General features: G+C 29.8%; 1 protein-coding gene across 4 annotated transcripts in view; it reads left to right on the top strand.

The window, feature by feature from the left end:
* Positions 1-12,598, top strand: part of LOC107450876 (purine nucleoside phosphorylase) — a 54,496-nt gene that overhangs the window by 2,473 nt on the left and 39,425 nt on the right. Inside the window, exon 1 of one of the 4 annotated variants that reach the window (XM_071181935.2) lies at positions 594-1,022. The exons of 1 other annotated variant lie outside the window; for it this stretch is intronic. In XM_071181935.2, coding sequence (XP_071038036.1) covers positions 928-1,022 — 95 coding nt within the window. In that variant the 5' untranslated portion in view covers positions 594-927. Of the gene's footprint in view, positions 1-593; positions 1,023-10,219; positions 10,464-12,598 lie in introns of those variants that run through there. 2 more of the 4 variants (XM_071181936.2, XM_071181938.2) reach the window with 2 other exon arrangements.

Genomic DNA, 12,598 nt, shown 5'->3' with positions numbered 1-12,598 from the left:
TTAACTACCGCTAGAATAAATTTGTACTAAAAGCGTAGAAAGCTGGCAGTGTTCCTGTGTTCAGACCTGTTACCTGTGTTTAGACCTTACCTGATAGCAAGTTCCTGTGTTCAGCTTACAACTAATAGACTAGTTTTTGGTGTTAGGGATATTTTACATAGTTAAAAGAAAAAAGAAAAAAGAAATGGAATGAGTTTTGGATCTTTTCCGCTTTGATGTATATAAACTATCAGTCCTATGTCGCTGGGCATTGATGGGCTAAAAAATGTCGTCTGTCGATCTTATTTGAATCGAGAATGAAATCTATTAATCAATTTCGAAATCTGAGAAAGAAATCATTTGTTACTTCGTTACACTTTCACTGAAACTGTAACACATTAAAAATACCTCAACGTGCGTTCATTATCTTAAATTTAAATCAATATTAGAGTCTCATTTTACAAGAAATCGTTTCCCTTCTCTTTGCTTGTATTCTAACTAACTTTGATGTGTTTTTAATAATGTTTTATTTACGAGGTAAATATTGTGTGATAGTATTTCCACAAACATGACCTTTAGTGTGTGTAGTAAGCGATATCGTTCGTCGAACTATTGGAGAGTGAGTACTGGTTTCTAATGAAAGTTTCGATTACGAAAGTCAAGAATACGGATACAGTTACAAGAAAAGAAGCCTCAAGGCTTTGTTTCGCGAACCAGAACCTGGTTACACTTTCATTCATTGAGATTTTGGAAGAGGAAATTTAATCCGTGTAATCCGTTACTAGTTTTTTCGCCGGCTATAAAAAGGTTCTTTCTACCGTTTAAAAGAGTTCGGTTCGTATATTATATGCACTATAGGTTTGGTCTGTACCCATAGAATTACTATTTGTTATTAATTTATTAAGCAACTGAAAAAAAAACCCTCCATTTCTCATTATTATTTTGACAATGAATTTCAACTCTTTAATTGAAAATGGAATGTGTTTTTCCTGTAAAGTTCCTCAGTCGAATAATTTCTGTGTCCTAGGAGACTACACATTCAGGTAATGTTTAGTTCTTTTACTTTTTAACTCACAGGCATTTAACTCTTTTATTGTTTAAGGCATTGGCGTTTATCTTTTTTATTATTTAACCTCATGGGATTGTTCATCACTCTTATTGTTCAACTCATAAGCGCTCAATTCTTTCATAGTTTAAATCATGGGTGTTAATTCTTTTATTGTTTAACCCTATGCACTCCGAGTACTTTAAAATGCTGTTGAAACTAATTTAAAGATTCAACCATTTACAATTCATATTGCGATATTTTTATATAGTTTTTATAATTTCTTAAGACAATGTGGTTACTAATTATTAAACTATAAATTGTTGATGGCACCACACAGAGGCGAAATCGGAATGCAAAGGGTTAACTCATGGGCGTTTCACTCATTAATTATTTAGCTCATAGGCGTTTAACTGTTTTACTCATAGGCGCTCAACTCTCCTTTATTGTTTTATCCTTTGCACTCCACGTACTTTAAAATGCTATTTGAACTAATATAGGAACGAAACCATTTAAAAAATAAAGAATTCAGTATTTGTATATAATTTTTAAAATTCTTAAATTAATTTGGTTGCTAATTATTAAGGTATAAATTTTTTCAATTTTAGAGAGGTGATTCTTGACAGCGCCACAGAGGTGACATCCGAGTGCAAAGGGTTAACTCATGCCCGTTAACTCATTAATTATTTAACTCCTTTGACTATTTTATTGATGAACTCATAGCCGTTTAACTCTTTTATTGTTTAACTCATAGTCATAACGTTGGTGGGAGGCAATGGTCGAAGAGTCATATAAAAAGTTAAAATAGGGTAGCCAATTTACTCTAAATTATCAAAACAAAATTTTATATTAATTAAAGCTAACAAAATACTTAACTTCATTTTAATTAATAACACCCCAACAGTCTAAATATTATAAATTATATTGTTCACATAACGTAGTAGTTTAAATATCATTCAAAAAATAAACGAAAAATTTTATAAAAATCTAACCACTATTTAAATTTTTGTAGGAAGCTTTGAACACTGTTGAGGAAGACAAATGTTCCTCAAGAATTTTGCAAAGCTTCAAAAAAAATTTTTGGAAGTACTTTCTTTTTAATCATCACCTAAAAAATAAATGCATTTTCATTTAAAAGTAAAAATTAAAAATTTTAGTCATTTTATATGCAATCAAACGAAATAATTTTATAATTATCACTTTTATGTAATTGGTATATTATATATAAAAGCATTTAATGATTTGTTTTATAATTTTATAATAATTCGAACACTATGATTTCAATGAATTTAAATTTACGTATTTCTATTGTTAGCTATATTTGTAGGTAGCACAGTATAATATTTTTTTATAAACATCGTGTATTAGTTTTTACATAATTTTCCTAATTGTTAAAAGGTTTTTAGCACCGTTTCAATTTATTTTTGATTCATTGTAACAACTTAGATCAGTGTTTCCCAAACTTATGACTTTTGTGTACCCTTTCTAAATTTTTCGTAACGCTGTGTACCCTCAATAAAAAAAATTAATGCATTTTTTACTATAAAAAATTCGCACAAAAAGTAAAAATCACAACTGGCTGTTGACACCACTAATTATTAATTGTTAACTCTGTAAAAAAATAGCCATCAGAAAAATACATAATCGTTAATTTTCATGGCTAGCTTTGTTTTTAAATAAAATTTTATGAAATTTTCGTAATTCGCATAAGAACGCGTACCCCCGCTAAACTGCTCCCGTACCCCTGAGGGTACGCGTACCACACTTTGGGAAACACTGACTTAGATCATGAACGATTCTATATTCTGACTCGTTATAAACATGTATGTCTAGATCACATTTGATAGATCGCTGTGTTTATTATTCTTATAATTATGAGCCAATAAATTTTATTTCATATGAATTATTAGTGTTTTTAGAACTCATTAATTTTAAATGAAGTTTGTGGTCTCTTGATTTGTTCCAACAGAATGCGTTCTGAACTATTTTGCTTGATTATCAAATAACTTTTAAAATTATGCGCCGAACTTGAAAGCACCAAATGCATAAAAATATTTTTAACAAAAGCAAACTGTTACACATGGTAAAACTTGTGCCAATCATGGAAAAATTATGAAAAAATGGTAAAAATTATGAACCAATCAAATTAAGGTCAAAATTCTTTTAGATTTTAAGACCATACCAGACTTAAGAATTACACTCATGCACAGTGGGCCAGCATCCAAGGTTTTGTGGCCAAAATTAGTATTTCGATGAAATTTATTTCAAAATTTGGGTTTTTTTTATGTGCAGGTAAATTGAATTCATAGTTGAAATTCTGAAATACACTAAAAATACCCAAGAAAACAAAATGGCGGCTGAAATATGGCGAGCAAATATAAAAAAAATATTATAGTACATTTAAATAATAAATATAGCAATAAAAATATTATAATTTTCGTAATTTTATATTAAAAATAAAAAGCAAATTACATTTCCGAAGTAATATTACAAAATAACTCGAATTAATATCAAAATAATGCGAAAACATGAGAAAAAAAACATAATTTTTGTTTTACGGTATATTTAGTTTACCTTTGCGATACGGGCAAAATGGGGCAGGTTTTTTCGAAAGAAGAAACATCAAAGAAGACAACAAAAAAAAGTTTAGTTAATTACCTCGTGGAACTTTTTGGAGCTAAGTTTCGAAAGTCATTCAAACATTGTAAAATGTCAAATGATAAGATATAAACTATAAGTTTGTCAAGAGTATTAACTAATCCAACAAATTGAAAAATTGTACTAGAATTTCAGACTAATTACTCTGATAAAAATGTAACAGTAAGGTGAAATTCCTATATATATTTCTGAAATAAAAATTTGAAAGTTACATTTAAAAAAAATTTTGAACATATTTTTCATTACATTGTACTCTCGTCTGTCCAAAATGTAAATTATAATGTTTGGAATGATTATGAATACTTAATTTTGGATGTATTAAAACTGCCTACTCATATTTTAGTTGAAAATTTAATTTTTTGACATTTGGCCAAAGATCGTGGTCTTCTGGCGCACAGTGGCATGGTCCGATTATCAATATATATTATTCTGGATCTGATTATCTAAACAATAAAAAACTTTGAATAAAGATATAATAGAAACGATTTCATACAGATCTAAAAATTATAACACTGTTTCTGTAAAAAGGCTCGAACTGTCCATAAAAAATTTTAAAAAAAGTAGGGAGAATATTTTTAAAAAAAAGAATTAAAGATTTATTATTTATTAGCTTTTAATTTACTATCATAAATGCAGAGATTTTGTTTATCTGGAAAAATTAAACGTAGTGGCGAACGCGAGTTTATAAAATACATTTTTATTTTCGAACTTTTGTGACCTCTTTTAAGACATTTTAAGGACACTACGAGCCCTGCTGTAAAATCTTATAAAAACAATTTTAAAAATATTTAATGAAATCGTTATCAGACATAATAAAAACGTTTCTATAAACATTTAATATAAAGGTTTCTGCAAACATCCAAAAAAATATTTCTAAAAACATCGAATAAAATTTTTTCTCCAAACATGTAATAGAAATGTTTTTATGAACATCGAATAAAAATTTTTTTACTAACATCCTATAAAAATGTTTTTACAAAAACAATTCTGCATAGATTTAATAAAAATGCTTCTATAAACATCTAATAAGAACAATTCTGCATAGGTTTAAAAAAAGCGTTTTTATAACGATCTTATAAAAAGGTTTTTATAACCATCTAATTAAAACGTTTTTATAAAGATCCATTAAAAAAAAATCGTTTCCATGGAGATCTAAATCAGTGAGTTTAGAATCACAAATATCTTGTAGAATTACAAGATATCATTCATCTTTAATTGTTGCGGCAATTTTTGAGTAACAATTAAGAACAAGATAAAGTACAAGATTACAAATAAAAGATAACTGAATAGGAAACACAATTCTTAGTGGGCAAAGATTTATTACTCAATGATTGAGAAACTACAGCAGTATATTACAGAAAAATTTAGAAAATAGTCTTGCTTTGATAAGTATAGAAAGATAAGATCAAAATGAGAAAAGTATGCACATGATGCATTTTTCCTCCCCCCCCCCTTCCAGGGTCATCTCAAAAGATAAGAAATGTTTTTACTGATATTCAAAAGATTTTCAGATTATGACTATTTTTCTCTTAATTAAATTTATAAATTTTATAAAAATTCCGTAAAAAGAAAAAAATTAAATTAGTAATACAAGAGTTTTGAGTTTATAATTTATTTTGCAGAAGAAAAGATATTTATGTCTACTTAAAATATAGACAATTTAAACTTTCTGGTTTGATCTAGCTGGGTTCCAGAGGCCAATAATGGCCCTTTTCCCATTCATCCTGTAATGAGAACGTAAGCAAAAACAATAGACAGATTGCATAAAAGGCAACAAATAATGGCACATGTTAAGGTTGAGAAAAAAGAATGGCACTTTGTCATGGTAAAAAGTAACAAATAATTGAATGTATAGAAAAGTTCAAGACATATTTACAAGAAGGGAAATGAAAGGAAGGAAAAATGTTTACAAAAAATGAGAAAAATTAACAAATATTCAATAATGAATAATGTTAAGATCATAAAAAACTTCATTTACAACAAAGTGTATCTCTGTTAAAATAACCGTCCTGGTTATTTACCACTTGCGTCGGGTTGCTCTCTACCCTAAAAATGACTCGGATTAATCTCGTCGTGATCAGACTTACTTTTGATCAGATACTCTCACAATTTGAACTTTCAAGCTTAAATCTAAATAAGTGGTTGGGTTTAGAATGAAATAACCACTTGATGATGTAAACAAAAACAAAAAGTACTCTCCAACGTTTAAGATTTCTGTGAAATATTTTTTTAATGACAAGAAAATAAAGCAGAGATTGTTTTTAACAAATAGAATTAGTATTAAGTGATTTATTTGTCTGACCTTTCAAACAATTGTTTAGTTTTTTTATGCGTAATGGTTGATTAAAATCTTTCATTTTAATATATTAAAATAGAACGTTTTTAATATTAACGTTTGCTGCCACTAGAAATTTTTTTTTCTGAAAGTGAAGAAATTCTGTAGTTTTATTGTGAGAGGGTTCATATGTACCATAAATTCTTAATTTTAAATTTACACTTTGTGAAAATAGATTAAATATCCCCCCCCCCCTTAGATAAAAGACAAAATTGAAAATTGATTGTCCTACCACAATATATGTTTTTGAAAAAGGAAACTGTCCTATAAATATGATGCTGGGCACTAGCAGGTTAAATTTATAAATTGGTGGATACTGAAGAAGTTGTGCCTTTCATCTATCAGCTTCCAATTTAAAGTAAATAATCAGCCTTAACAAGATTTCGCGACTAGATACGCTTATTTGGAAATACAGTACAGAACCCGTTATCCGGAAATCAGAAAACCGGAAAACCAAAAAACCGGAAAACCAAAAAACCAGAACGAAATTTGATAAATTTTCCCGCTATTTTTTTTTTTTTTTTAATTTTTTTTTTCCTCATAAGATTTTAGGATTTTTCTTTCTTTTTTGAAAGATGTTTACCCTAGCATCATTTTGGAAATAATCATTAGTGTATTACTTCGTTTTTTCAAGATTATTTCCAAATATTTTTTTTTTAGTTGGGTTTAACAATAAAAAAAACGACTTTTTGTTGCGATTCAGAAAACCGGAAAAATCAGTTATCCGGAATAGCGATGGTCCCGATCGTTCCGGATAATCGGTTTCCTACTGTATTAGACATAGGGGTGAATACATAATTATTAAAATGCATTCTTATTTGCTTAACTTTGCTACCACTTTTTTATTATTATTAGAACTATACCCACTTTGATCAACAATTTTGAACATTATATTTTCTTGATCTCTCTTTTACCAAAAAGATCAGGATGTTTTTAAATTTTTATGGAATGTGGTTACCCTGGTATCGTTTTGCCTCGAATTTCTATTATTGCAGGGAGGTTAACTGTTCCAGCATGAGCCAAAAAGTTTTATAACATGGCGGAAAATCAAACTTGAGAACTTCCTAATATTTAGATAATTTTGTCAGCTGACCTACTATTAATTAGCGCTTCTTTATAAAAATTAATTCTAACGACTCATATCATCATCGTTGGGGAAATCGTACCTTAAAACCTAGATAAAAAAAAATCATCGAATGTGGAATAAAGATAACGAAAGTTCTTTTGATCAGTAGTCAACCTGATAAAGGGTTAAATTTTTCTGGAACTGATGTTAATAATATCAGCGAATGTAAGGTGTACAAATTAATAAAACATATTTGTATATGAAATTTTAAATAAAAAAAATTAGTTAATTAAATTTATTATTTTTATTCTTGACACACGAGATATTGTTCTGTCTACAAAATTAGAATATGTTATAATTCGTTACATTCCACAGAACATGAAAAACGAATTAAAGAAAAAAAGTGATTTTTTCCCCATTGCATTTTATAAGGTAGCTTAGAGATTTTTTTATTTATTTCATTGTTTTTATGACAAAAAAAATTCCCAAAATGTGTTACACCCGGGAGGACGCGTGCCTCCTGAACAAACGTATGCGGGGGAAATGGAATGATCGCAAATAAAATTCCTTTATGCACTGATAAAAAAAACCGTTATACATTTTATTGGAATTAAAACACTTATGAGTTTTAGACGTTGAATATTTATTGCTCAACTATTTAAAGCGTTTTACCATTCTTTTCGCGATTGAATTTAATGAAACGACACTATTTACTTATCTGATAATTAGAATATAAATTATTATATTATATACTACATTATCGTTTTAATGCGGGAGACGGTTCGAGAATTCAAACAGGGGACAATGGCAGACTTATAAATAAAACTGCATATGGTGTTGTAATGAAGATAAATGGCAAACCCATCAGTACCATCTCGGCGCCTCTAAATAACAACAGCAGTATTTATCTGGCTGAGCTCCTTGCAATCCAGTCAGCGCTCCAATGGCTTAAAAATCATGGTTCTTCAATAGCAAGCATTTACACAGATTCCCTTTCTTCATTCTTGAAGTACAATTTTTATACAAAGAAATTATATATTCGTAGAAGAAAATAGGCTCAAATCGTTAGCTCCTGTAGTTCACGATTTTTTCAGCAAACTTTCTTTTTGAGAAAGTTTTTACCCATTGACAAAATGGATCTTGGTTAGGATTTGATGGAGTCCACACACTTTTCAACTATCGTCAAAAGTAATAGTAAGCAGTGCGCTTGCGTCGTAACTGCATGCGTTGCTATGGCGACCGCTGCTGTTTTTCTTTTCATTTTCACTAACATGCATTTTTAATGTATTTACATAATAATAATTTAAAGTACTTTTTATATTCTTTTTATTATTAACGTATAATTACTGGATTGACGGTGATTTTAATTTGAATATGAATGAAGCTGAAGAAGGAAAAGTATTTTGTGACGTCTTGAAACACGTACATAGGCAGGATTTGAAAATCAATGGAGATAGTTTTTGCAACCCATGAATTGAAATGTTAACGGAGTCAATCCAGAAAAAAAAGAGCATTTGACCAATGTTTAAACAGTGATTGCAATAAGGCGATCACAACTTTTTTGTTGATTTTGTTTTTAATTTTAATTTTGGTGATTCCTAACAGAAAACGTTTAATACTTGAGCTTGTTCTTGATTTTAGATGCGGAATAACCGCACATTATATGTTGTTCATCACTAATAAGTGATATACCAAGGTCGTTCGTACACAGTTATTAGGTAACGTTATCTGTTTCAATACTCAGTTAGTGGTATTTTGTTAGATACCAAGGTGCAAGGTTTCTTATAATTATTGCGGCAAAATTTTCATGAACAATGTAAACAAGTTGAAATGACTAATTGGGAACTAACTCACTGAACTCAGCAACTGCGAGAAATAATATGATTTCTAGAACAAACTGAGAGACATTAGAATGACCCCGAAATAACTGATAAAACTAGGGGAGGGAAATGCAGGAAATTCTTTCTTTAAATATACACAAAAGGCAGATATGGATGGGAAACTCAGCTACTAATAAAAAAGGGACGAGCGAGTCGTAAAATGTCCCCCGAGAGTTCACATGGGTTAATCTTCCGCAATTATATTTCCCCTAACCCCGCCGCTTACCATACCGCGAGGCAAACTTTGCAGCGCTGATTCTCTTTTATCCCCATAACTAATTTGAAATTCAAATCGCATGAAAAGTGAATTCAGACAAACCTAGAATAAATCATGAAGTTTCAATCGATGAAAAAAAGAAATTCAAAAATACCAAAAAAAAAAAAAAAAAAAAAAAAATTGAAGAGAACTTCTCTATTGCGTAATCTTAACCCTTTAATGGACCCTTTATTTCTAGTAAAGGTAAATTAAAGCATTTTTGGAATTGAAATTGTTTTAACAACAGTAATTGATATAAAAAAAACTCATTTAGTTTATAAAAATGCCATTTTAATGGTGGTAAATATATTTAACATGACCTATTAGGAACTTACTGACTTTTATTTTTCTTTATTTATAAAATAAATTCCTTAAATGCTACAAACTTCAAAAGGAATGATGTATTTTATAACTTTTATACGTTTTTTAAAAGTGACAAATGGTTACCAATTTTATTCAAACTCACTTCAAGAAAGCTGAAGTTATTGAAAAATGGAAACCTAAATTAAAAGTGATAAAATGTGGTGGTAAGTATACTTTCCACGTCCTTCAAAAGGATTAAATTATCATCTCATATTTTATTTTTTATTTTTACATTTCAAAAATTTATTACCAGTATTTGAAACTTTATGGCCTATTCTAGGTTTGTCTGAACTCACTTTTTCTTAATATTAAATTAGTGATTGAGGTGAAGAAGAATTTGGGACGAAAAGTTTCCCCCTCGGTATGGCGTCCTCTTAAGAAATTATTTCACCAAATATCTACTCATAACTACTCTAGCTTGAGCCACTCTTCTTATAGCTTTCTTTCGCGAAGCTTCCTTTTTCGAGAGGAAATTTGAAATTCGTAAAAAAATCAGAATCTTTCCACGCCTAAACGTTACTCGAATTCGAGAACAATGCATCTAAGAAAGCGTTTTTGTTTATAGACTCTGGCATTAATCCAAAACTAGAAGGACCTTTTTTTTATCCCATCGATTATTGTTGATGTCATAATTTCTCTTTTCCATTTCGGCAACAGTTTCAGATGGCTAAAATGCTCTTGAAACTAACCTCTTAAATAAGTCGCCTATCTCTCACAAGTCAAGTGCGGAGATTAAAAAAAAAATAGAAGAAGATATCTTGTTAAACACACAGATACAGATCACTTCTCTCTGCGCTGTTTCACATTAAATACATCTTCCTAAATAAGTCGAAAATGATTGAAATTATGAAAGGCATGTCAATTGACACAGAAGGAGACGGGTAAGTTTATAATTGTTTAATCATTCAATAATTTAAGTAATTTTACTTACTTTCTATCTATTAAAAAAAAAAAAAATCATAAGTGTCGCTGTTTTGAGGTTCAAGTTAACGTTACATTTCGTTTTACTGCACAAATACTATAAGACTTAGAAACTTGAAATTAAGATAGTATGGAGGAAAATAAATAGGAAGTACAACGGAATGAAAAAAAACTAACTTTGGATAATTAGTTCCAGAAATATTAATTGTTAAACTTGTAGGAAAAAAATATCATAAGGGTCACTTTCCAGACCGACAAATACGCTTTTGTAAGATATTTTATAGCGTGGTAGACATTCAAGAACCATAACTTTCAGAATTTATGGTCATTTTACCAACATCAAGCCTCCCTACAACAACGACGCTTTTTTCAAAATAATATACAGAGTGTTAGACATTTAAAAACCAACGTTTTCCGAATTTTTGGTAATTCCGTCAACTTTTCAAAAGTCTCCCCAGTAGAGAACTGGAACAAAGTGGTGCTGCTTATGAACTTTGGAATCACTTATGTGTTTTGGTAGTGTGAAAAGTAAGTTTAAATAAATGAAGAATTATACATTAAAATATTAACTTCGCTACCACTAGAACAAATTTTTACAAAAAGCGTAGAAAATCTGCTTTTAATTCATGACAGACATGTTCTACATTGTCTATGTCAGAGATGCCAACTGCTCCGGTCACGCCAAAATAATTTAAAAAGCGGTAAATAACTACAACTAAAATTTGCAAATATTTGACTAATTTTGCTTGCTTTTTAAAAGGTTTAGTATAGCTTGACTGTAACAAAGTGGTGAATAATATAAGCCTTCGAATTATTTAGAAATAGTGGTGGACAAAAACCTAATAAATTGAATTTATTAAACCAAGAATCACAATTAGTAAACTATCACTCGAAAATATTTATTCTTTGTCCGGAGCAAGTTGGCATCTCTGCTATGTAGTGGTGTGAACAAATAAGTATAAATAGATAAAAAATAATGCATAACATAACATAATCTTAGCTACCACTAGAATAATTTTTTACAGAAAGCGTAAAACGTTGTCAACCGTCACTGTCTACAGGAATATACTACTACAGAGTTGAGCAACTGCAACAAGTAACGGGGTCCTCTTTGTATTTACAATGTGTGGATGATTCCACATAGGCATTCCACGAAAGTATGAGATAGGAGGCAGGCGAAACTGAGCCTAGTAACGGCTCGGCTTATATTTAAGCTTTTTATATGCTTCTTACTACCATTCTATATGCTTCTTACTGCTATTAAATATATTTGTTTCAGTTACCTCTCTAAAATAGTAAGCGACGTTTACGTTAAGTTATACACCCAAAAGGGTGTTTAACTTTGAGTTACATAGTTTTGCTGCACGTTGCATATTGTATTGTTATCGACTTTCTAAAAAAATATCTCCATTACAAGAGAACTTTGATATTTTCTCATCGAAAACTGTAACTAAATCATCCATTACTCTCATCCTTCTGCAGAGGAAATATACTTCCCTATTCGCGATCGCAACGTTCGAGCAAAGAATTGGCTCGAGTACGCCATCTGGGGAGAGCACCGATCTTGAACCTTTCCCCTTCTCTTCTCAGTTGTACTGGAATGTACTACGATATACCTCTTTCTTAATATTTTTCGTATTTAATTGTAAAAAATATTTTTGTTAAAATTTCCACGACGCTATCTTTAAGAACTATGTTCATTATAGTTTTCAATTCCATATAGTTTTCCAACTTAAAAGTTTTTAATCTATTTAAAAGTTGGTACACAGAGGTGATCTTTCTTAGAGGTTTCACTATATCTGGATAATTTTAAATAAACAATTTACATTATTATTATTAGTAGGGCATGTTTACTACTTAGCTCTGCGAAGTCGGATATATTTGTATGATGTTGGGTCATTCTCTCAAAAGCAATCAAATTTGGTTATCATTAGTTGCGCATGTCTGTCACTAAGATGCCACCTTCCATAAGAAAAAACCATAAATTTTGAACAGCAGTATCTACCAGCATGTTTTATTGCTGGTAAATACCTTTCAATATTTAAGTAAATTTTTTAAATTGATCAAAAACGACAAAAATACTTTAAAATTTATT

This window comes from Parasteatoda tepidariorum, chromosome 4, assembly GCF_982258835.1.
Source record: "Parasteatoda tepidariorum strain Cologne lab strain chromosome 4, Ptep-v5.0, whole genome shotgun sequence".
NCBI lineage: Eukaryota > Metazoa > Arthropoda > Arachnida > Araneae > Theridiidae > Parasteatoda > Parasteatoda tepidariorum.
Note: the sequence above shows the minus strand (reverse complement) of the source record. Positions and strands in the feature narration are given on the sequence as shown.